Source organism: Glycine soja, chromosome 8 (assembly GCF_004193775.1).
Source record: "Glycine soja cultivar W05 chromosome 8, ASM419377v2, whole genome shotgun sequence".
NCBI classification, from domain to species: Eukaryota; Viridiplantae; Streptophyta; class Magnoliopsida; order Fabales; family Fabaceae; genus Glycine; species Glycine soja.
This window is the reverse complement of record NC_041009.1, coordinates 44,598,648-44,608,981: the sequence shown is the minus strand read 5'-3', so window position 1 is coordinate 44,608,981 and position 10,334 is coordinate 44,598,648. Positions and strand designations below refer to the sequence as shown.

At 32.1% G+C, this 10,334-nt stretch overlaps 1 protein-coding gene across 1 annotated transcript; it reads right to left on the bottom strand.

Annotated features, from left to right (window-relative positions):
• Positions 1 to 5,723: 5,723 nt before the first annotated feature.
• LOC114423495 (FRIGIDA-like protein 1) lies at positions 5,724 to 9,040 on the bottom strand. The gene is made up of 3 exons (XM_028390268.1): positions 8,161 to 9,040; positions 7,012 to 7,175; positions 5,724 to 6,938 (listed from the first exon to the last, which is right to left on the bottom strand). The coding sequence occupies exons 1-3, from the start codon at positions 8,999 to 9,001 to the stop codon at positions 6,303 to 6,305; spliced, it is 1,641 nt and encodes a 546-aa protein (XP_028246069.1). The 5' UTR covers positions 9,002 to 9,040; the 3' UTR covers positions 5,724 to 6,302.
• Between the last annotated feature and the right edge of the window lie 1,294 nt (positions 9,041 to 10,334).

Sequence of the window (10,334 nt, the reverse complement as noted above, 5' to 3'; positions counted from 1 at the left end):
TTGTTATTTGTTTATTCGTTCTATATTCTTTTTAACAAAACCTCAATTTCATCCTAAAGTATTACTCTCCCTCCTAAGTAGTTTCAAAAATAAAAATACATATATAAAAAATCTTCCAAGTATTAAATATAATATTAAGTAATTCTTCAAATATTGAAACATCTTTTAAATCAGTCCCTGAACTTTAGTAAAAATATATTAATTTAAGGACTAAACAAATGAATATTCAATACTTGAATGATTATTAATATAATTTCATTACTTTAGGGAACACTGAGAAGAGAAAATATTATTTAAAAGATTGGAGGTTTGTTCATAATTTTTTTTTTATATTTGTTGTCTATGTTATTTGAAATTTGGTCTCTAGACTACAAATCAAATCAACCAAGCTATATTATCGTCGGCACTCCCTTGTATGATAAGTGTTACAACTTACAAACAAGTGACCCATGAGTGAAGTTGGAAGTTGATTAAATGCACTGAACCAAAACTTGTTCACTATAGCAATTCAGGATGCTTTTGGTGGGGTTTAGAGAGAAACAATGAAGTTGGAACAGTGGACATTAATTATAATTTGAGTAAATTATATTTATATCTTCGGTATTTTTCTCAAGTTGCATCAGATATCCATTTTTTTATATTATTTTTACTTATCTTCTATTAACATCGTTAATTAACGTCAATTAAAATATGTGAGCGGATAAAATTGTCTTAACATCTTTGTTATACTTGCGCCCCCTGTGTTTTTCTCAAATTGCACTCGATACCCCTCCCTTTTTTACTTTTACTTCTTTTTTGTTAACATCGTTACCTAACTTCAACTGAAATATATGAGCAAATGAAAATTGTCTTAACATCTTTGTTAAATATTCAATAACAAATTAATAATTGACCATAACATACATTTCTTAAGGCAATAACAATTTTTCCTTTAATATTTGACTCTTACTTCATTGTTGTTAACACTTGAAGAAAATACAGCTCTTAACTAAGACACTATATCAAACACCTAACCATAAAAAATAAACATTTCAAAGAAAGGAGTTAAAAACACAAATGTAGGAGCAAAACATTAAAATTTGAAACAAATGATCATATTTAATCAATAGGCATTGTTGGGAACATGCTCAAAAAAAACACAACAACCAAACGACCCAACACGTATCAAAAAAACTGAACTAAAAAGAAGAAGAAGAAAAAGGAAGGGTGTTAACACATTTGTATCAACAAGGTGGGTCCATGTCCAACAAAATATTAGGTTCACGTTCAATTAGAGAAAAAAAAAAGAATGATAAGTGTTAAAATATTTTCGGGTTGAAAATGATGTCATGTCTTTTATGGAGTTAAGATGAAGAAGATGAGAGTATTTTAGACTTAAATTTTTATTAAAAGTCATGTGATCAATATGTGTTTACTTTCTGTTAAATTATTAAACGGTGTTTAAGAGGAAGATAGTCTAAGTATAATGTAAGTTAAACAATTAAGAAGTTTTCTGTAGGGTGCAAGAAAGGAGGAGTGTCGAGTAAACTTGAAAAAACACAGGGGATGCAAATTTGAGGAAGAAGATGAGGGTGTAATGAACATGTGCTTACTTTTTATTAAATTATTAAACTGTATTTAGGAGGGAGGAGACTTCAATGTAACGTAAACTAAATAATTAAGGAATTTTTTGTAGGATGCTAAAAAGAAGAGATGTCGAATCCAATTTTAAAAAAAAAACACAAAAAATACCCGTGTAATCTATCTCTACAATTTTTATCGCATCTATATGGGGAAATTTTTTACCCCTCCTTTTAAATTTGGATATTAATTCAACCTTCTGTCACAATAAATAATGGAATGTTGGCAGTTTGGATGGATATACCATAAAAAATTGGAAAGAGTAAGTTTTGATATGTTGGTCTCATCACCCTTTTGAATCACTTATTTATTGATCATGGAGAAAATAGCAAGTTGTCAAAAAGTGGTTAAGAAAATAATTTTTGGTCCACATTAATATAATGGTTTACAGGCTTTAATAAAACATGGTCTAGGAAAGGGTAAGCTAAGCTATGTATTACCTGAGAGAGAAAATGAAAAAGAAGGGTGTACTTATGCCTATGATTAGGCGAAGATAAAGGAAAACAACCGAAAATCTAAGCCTTTAACGGCTTGAGAAGTGGTTAGAGTATAGTTCTGCTTTCTATTCTAATTCTTTACCACTTTTTTTAATAGGGTATGAGGGTACCTCTTTTCTTCCTTGATGAATTGTACTAATATTAAAATGTGTCACATTCAATGTAATTGCATATTATACATTATATTTTATCCAGAGTTGCCTCCATTCTCTCTCCCTCCCTCCGGTCTTTTCTATATTACTATTTAATAAACTTAAAGCATGAATCACTCATGTACCATAATAGTGCTAAACTACCTGCAAATTGTCTTGTTTTATTTAAAAGCTTATTTGCACTGAATATGTAAGATCAATAAAATATCATATTAATGGAACTTTTATTGCAGGAATTTGATGTCATATTATAAAGAAATGTGATATGCTAAAAGCATTATCACATATTGCAATTCTATAGAGGTAAATTCAACCGTGACTTGAATAGATAGAGAGCCTGAATCAAACTAAACGTATTATTTGAAGTTTGATCAAACTGCAAGCCAAATTATATATCATCAAATTAGATTTTTAACTCTTATAGTAAGAGATTTGTATTAGATAGTAAAGTAAAAAGTTATAGTCTAATTGGTAGGGGTTAAGGTAGCTTGCATGAGGTCCTAATCAAATTTCACTGTCGTCATTACTTAGCCATGTAACTTCTCTTACATTGATTAATTAATTTTATCTGAAATTTAATTAAAATATTTTTTTATACTATCATCCAATTACATATTATTTTGTATCATAAATTTATTTACATTTAAATAACTATATTTACAATCATATCAGTTATTTGTAATTGGTTGATGATATAAAACATTTTACATTAACAGTGCAAAATAATTATTTGTATTTATAATTTTTATTCCTTTTAATTATTATTTCTTAATTTAATTTTAATTTGAGTTAAATTTTAAGTCTCGACGCATGTCTTATCTTTCTTTTTTAGATTAACTGAATTTTGAAAATATTGTAATATTAATCAAGCATAATTTGAATTTGTTTTTTAATTTCAAAATTTGAAATTTACAACAATTCTTATTATAGAGATAGATGGTGTAATGCATTTTTTGGATAAAAGAAAATGTCAATGTAATATATAGGAGTGTTAGAGTAATAGATTTCAAATAATAAATAAAGAAGGTTAATGTAAAGATAAAAGTAAAGAAAAATAGCATTGACCTACCTTTAATTTATGAGCATGATCTAACCTAGACTTAGGTGAATAAACTATAAACTTCCAACAAATGAACAAATTATATATACAATTTTAAATCTAATCATAAACATACTAAACCTTTTTTTTATAATAGTTTAATCATCTTCAGCCAGTTAGGTAAAACTGAATTTCAATAATTCAATAATGTTGTCGATGAATATATCAGCCCATCTTTTCTTATACAATAAATTTTTGAACGACTCAACATTCTACCTTTATCTAAGATGAGTTTTTAGATGTGATCTGATCCACTAACATGTCAGTACATTATTAAGAGATTGAAACATTATTGATAGGTCGTAATAATCAATTTTCTTTCATAATTGTATGCCGCAATATATTGAGTGTAGAGGAAGATTGTCGCCATGAATGCATGTTCGGTCCCAATACATTTTTAAAATATCCATAGTTTATATTATGTTGTCATGGCGATTGTAGGGAAATGTCTAATTACGTCAAATACATAAATAACTGTGACTTTAAATGTCGTGAAGCAATTCATTCCCAATTACTAAAAGTTGGTGATAAGCCATTCATTTTTTTATAGATAACTTGTCCATTTTCGTCTGAATGAATGAAATTCTCAGCTCTCACTTATAAAATTTTGTGGAACACATTGAGAATATGTCACAACAATCAATGTGGAATAAGCATTTTTCCACACAATGAAAACAAGGTCTCTCACAGGTTACATCACAGGAAAAAAGGTTGTGGTTTTTGAAAAGGTGGCACAATCTATACAACAAGTAGTAATACATACAAATCCTTTCATAGGTAAAAAATCACTTCATAGGTAGAACAGTGACATGTTTCTCCAATACATTAACTTTCTAAGTAGTGTAAAACTCGAGCCATATCTTTTAAATAATCTACTAGTAACTTCCTCCAGTTAGAAGCACCTCAAATAAATGATTATAGCTTCAACGTAAGACTAACAAAAACAACTTGTGCAGAAATTGATAACAACAGAGCACTAGTAGTATTCATCAAGACAAAAGTCAATAACTTTTTTAATGTAAAATTTTTTTATACTATTATTCAATTACAAATTGACATGTATGATAAGTTTGCTACTTTTACAATAACTATTTTAAAAATCATACCAAAGATCATTTCTGATTGAGTCTAAAAAAATACATTGACAACAGTGCATAAAAAAAAATAAACTAGAGAATATAAGAACCATACCCACTTTCTTAAGTAATCATAATCATTCTTATCAACCTTGATAGTAAAATTTTCTCTATTTATCGTCATTGATGTTCTTTACGGGTTTCATCAGCTTGAGTGATACTTTAGTTTATTTCTTTCTACCTTTTCATGTCACTTCCTAAGGATTCAAAATCAAGGGTTGCCACTGCCAGCCCATGGTTTATCAATTTATGACCGATGGGAACCCGCACAGGTCCCAATTTGGGCTGTTTTTCACAAAAAAGATACCTCAACAATTATAGACCAAAGCATGCATAACGTGTTTTGCTCAAAAATCATTCTTAAAAAAAAAAAGCGCACATATCATGATCCAACTACATATCCCCAGCATCGAAGACAACTAATATCAATTCATCTACCACTACAAAATACAAAAGTTACAAGTGGCTCAATTTGAATTAGTTTTAGTCAAAAAGAAGCAACCCATAAATTTATGTTTGATGCCAGCAATTAAATTGTTGATAGACAATGAGACAGTTCGTACAGTACAAACCATGAGACATAACAAGGACCCTTCACCATTAAAAGCTGTGAAGTAAACACATGATACAAAAAAGTAGAATACAAATGCAATTGTATACAATGTCAAGTTGGTTTTGAATTTTATACAAGACTATTAAATAGCCAAAGCAGAGAAACAAGAGACGAGAATCCGCACTACATATTAGTCTTGTAAGAGAATTCTGATAAATAAGACTGATGATGAAAAGAATAAAGAAAAGACATGAGTAGAAAGATAAAATTAATGGAAAAATTACAGTATAATGCATCTGGCCTTTGCCATCCAATATGGATAGTGCATTATGATTTTTTAATCAATGCAATTCCCCCAAGCCTAATGTTAGAGCTAAAATGTTTTTGGATTAAAACATTTCACATTAAAAAAGTGAGATTTTGGGATAGTAGAGTTTGATGGCCTTCTTTCAATTTTTCATCCAATGTCAAGATTAACAATAAAAGCCTCTAAATATGATGGCCTTCATTCAATTTTTCAGACTGGGACATAAAAAAATTGCCTGTTTTATCAAACTTCACATGGGTTGTAATAGGCATTTGCCAACAGCCAATGAAAACTTTTTGAATCTTTCATGATATGGAATAAACAGAAAATCAACTACAATTGTAGAACACTTGAGACCATATGATGAAAATCCTTTAGTAAAGACTAGTTCTATATGGTTTTATTGAAAATTTGATAGTTAACAAAAACCAATGATGACTGATCCATGTAACAGACCCACCTAGTACTAGTAGGATACAATTTAGGTTGTTGACATTGGACACAAACTCCTTCCCCCCAAAATAATCACATGAATAACAACAGACTTGTTTAATAACTCATCATACACACTTGAAACTACAACTTTGTAAAGATTATATTCAAGATAACTTTAGCTGTCCAAGTCCCATTGCTTACTCAAAACAACAAAGCCTAGGAAATAGAGAAGAAAGAGAGAATGAGAAAACTCATGACCATGATTAACCTAGAAATAATTTTATAGATACAATTAAGAAGTGATTCAAGTAATTAAAATTGTAACAGTAAGCATTCCCTCACAATTCTTAATTACTGAATCTACTTCTTGTCCTACAATCATGGTCAATGGCGCAAAGTTGCAAACTAGCTTTTGATAACTAAGCAGTCAAGATGTAAAGTCAGGGAAAAACTAGTATATCAACCCTCCAGTTCAGTAATGGCAAATTAAGTGAATTATTGATCTATTGAGGATAATAAGATGCTTGGTAATAATGTTGCAGACCAATCCCACCATAAGTAGAGGCTCTATCATAATAACCAACAGCTTGCACATGTGGCTCTGACGAGCTAAGATGAGAACCACCAAGACTGGGGTTGCCGCTGGGACCCATTGGGACACCATCATGACCATAAGGCCCAGCTGAAGGACCTGCATAAGGAGGAACATTTGGGGTAGGAGACACCATGCCAAATGGCATGGCTGGCAAGCTCATGTATGGATTTGGATGCTCTGTAAACAAACCTGATGGATGGACAAGATGTTGCTGGTAGTGGTGTATAGTTGAATTGACATTATTGACATTCTTGAGGACAGCTGCAGATCCAACTGGTGCTGATGCTCGAGGACGCTTGATCCCAGTTTGCTGCGGCTGCTTCTGCATATTTCTCTTTTGCTGCTGTTGTTGCTGTTGCTGTTTATGCTGAGGAGGCTTTGCAGCAGAAGTCGGTGCAGCATGTTTATTATTTGTCTTCTGCCTCTTTAATTGCTCTATATGCTGCTCCAGGCTAGCAAGTGGGTACTCAGATTCAAGCTTATAACTCTCAATAGTCTTGATCACCATTCTCAGTGTATTAATTTCTCTAGATGTACTCTCATTCTGCAAAAATACCTTAATAAATATAGGGTTTAGGGCACCATGCATTGGATTTATTAATCAAGGTGACACTTACCAATGACTTTCCTTCCTGGAAAAGTCTTTTACCAAGTTTCTTAGCTTCTTCTACACAAGCTTTCAAAATAGGAACAGGTGAAATCCTGTCAGCAAGATTAAACTCAAGAATATACTTGACAGCCGGAATATGTTTGTCCTTATCTATAAGTTTTTGAACAATATCTGCAAACCACAAACGCCTTGTGTTAGCAAGAAAACTACTTTAAGTGGGTAACACTATAAATTAAGCATCATTTGTCTATAATATATTATCAGAGAAACATAGAAGTGATAAAACTCTTGTATCATCGTAAATTAATGAAAATTCACTCTTGTTCCTATAACCTACACCACCCAGTGCCTCCACTCGCATACATGCCACATGCATGTGTGTGATTGTGCATATGCTAGCCTCCTTGTATATACAGTTTAGCATCCTCTAAATGGACAAAAACCTACTCAATTTGGAAACATACAAATTTTACAGAGAGATAAATACTAGGCAAATTTTACAGTTTTCAATTTTTTTTGTTGTAACATAAAACTATGTTTTTACCTGTGAAACTTGTGTTGTTTCCAGCTAAAAGAATGAAATTTTTGTCCTTTTTTAAAACTTGGAGGATGCTAACATACACATTAAAGGAGGAGGTACACTACACACCTAACATTTTACCAAATCTCTTCCAAGACAAGAAGCCCTTTTACGAACTTCACTTTGCACACAATAAAAGTAATATCTTTAGGCTGCAATTAGTGTGTTTTTTTATTACTTATATTCATCATTTACAAACCATATTTTTTGTTTTCACATTGTTTCCTATTTTTATCATTTCTTATGGAGTATCTACAAAACAGAAAACAAAAGTTTAAACAAGAGCCCCATTTCAATTCAAGTTACTTGCACATACAAAGCAAGTGCATAACTCTCATTACCATTCATTTCTTCCCTTCTCTCTTTCTTATCCTTATTCATCAATACCAACAATTCTAATAACCCTAAGTTAAAATATGTGCACAAAACTCAGGTCCAAGAATCATTTCTCTTTCAAACTATATCCTTATATTTTGAAATACTAAACTCCAACAACATACATAGCATTGGTATCATCCTCCAATCAGTCAAAATATCAAACACCATCAATTCATAAAAAAACGTCAACATCCTTACCGGGAACTCTCTCCGTCAACCCGATCGTCCGGCACAGCTCCGGGAAGTCCTCCTCGTTAGTCGGGGCAGCGACCGAAAAGTCAACAAGCTCATCCAAGCTGAATTCAGAGACAAAACCAAAGGCACAAATCAAATGCAAAAGCCCCAAAGCTCCAAACATATTGTCCTCATCACCCACCAACCTCTCTTTCCATTCCAAAGCCAACTCTCTAGCTCTCACACTTGCCTCAGCACTCACACTCAGAGCAGCAACCCTGAACTGCTTCAACAGCACAATGCAAGCCTTCCTAATCCTCCTTAATTCCCATTCCTTCAATTCACTACCTTCTCCGTGAAACACCTCCAACGCTCCCAGAACCATCGTACCGGCGTCCGGCGCGTGCCGAAACGCGCCGGGAAGCTCCGCCTGAACCCTGGTTCTATCCTGAAAGTTGTCATTGACGTAATTCATCAACCCTACACCGTCCATTTTCTCGCATAAAGCGACCAATTCGTTCCTGGGCGTGACCGGGCCCGGAACGACGTCGTTCTGGAGGGACACCCCAGGTGATGATTCGTCGTGATTCGATGATGGGTCGGTAGGGTTTGACGAAAAGTTCACATCTTGGGGGGTGTGGGGTGGTGGGTCGGGAATTGGGGTTAGGGTTTGGGAATGGGATTGGAGGAGGTTGAAGCGGTGGGTGAGGGAGTGGTGGAGGGTGGTGAAGTGGGAATCGAGGTCGAGCCATGAGAGAGGGAGGGGGGAGAGAAGGGAATGCAGATTGTCGAAGGCTTTCTTCAGATTCTCTTTCTTGGAATCGACAAGGTTCAGTGCTGCTGAGATCGTCTTCAGTGTAGCCATTGTTAGAGCTTTGTGAATTCAGAGGTTAATCGAGTGGGAGGTGCTTTCTAAAATTAGCATAAATAAGTATTTATTTTATACAATCAAAATTTATAATTCATAATAAAATAAATATTTTTAAATACATAAATTATATCTTAAATTTATAATAAATCATTTATATTAGGTTATATTATTATTTTTAATTATTGAGGATTTTTAAAAAAATATTTAAATTTAAATTAGAACTAAAAATATTAAAAATAATAAATTAAAAGAGATTGAAAAAATTAAGCTAGATCATTTCGTTGATATTAAAAATTTAAGATGGTATATTATATTATGTTAGGATTTTATTTAAATTTAATATATATATATATATATATATATATATAAGATGTTATTTTGATTATTAAGTTGGACTAAAATATTAATAAAAAATTAGACTAAAATAAAATTTTGTATTTTTTTAAGAAATTATACCCTAGAAAATGTAATCAAGTTTTTGTATTTTGGACCAATTTGATTTTCAAACTTTAAAAAATATGTAATTTTAAAAATAAATTATGAAAAAAAAACACGGTGAATTGTTAGAAACAATGAACTAAGTCTACATAATTATTATTTTAAAAAAATTTGATAATCAATATAAAAATACAATAAACTTTGATAATGTTTGATAAAAAAAATAAATAAAAGACAAAATTGTAAATTTGATTCCTTATTTGTTTCTAATTTTAATTTTGGTCTCCCTTTAAAATTATTCACGCATTTGATCATCTTTTTGGTCCCCGAACTCAGATTTTGACATTAACAGTTGAAAATTTATATTGATTAACGCGTGTCAACGATTGATTCTTCGCTAATAAATGCATCATTTTTAACTCAATAAAATAATTACCGCAACCCTTCAATGGTAATCAACGATAAAGAGGGATGCGGTGAGAGAAGGAAGGTGAGAAGGGGGGTGGAGGGATTTTGATGAACTCTTGAACCATGGATTTGAAGTTGTTGGTGAGAACGGTGGTGAGTACATGCCTTGAAGCTCTACTTTGTTTCTTTGAGTTGCGTACAAGGTATTTGGTATGTGGGGATGATGGGAGTTGTTGTCTTGCATTATTATTAATGTTGTCTTGGTCAACAAATATTGATTTGTTGTTGTTGGTGTTGCTAATGAAGATGGGAGGCTTTCATGGAGGGTGCAATAGGGTTCAGATCTTTGGCCTTGATAGTCTTAAGTTTAAGAAGGAATTATGGGGATTTGGGTGGGATTGTGAATTGTGAGAGAGAGTGAAGGTAGTTTGAGGAAAGATCAAACATTGAGGGATGAAAAGGAACAAGAGATGGTTGTTGC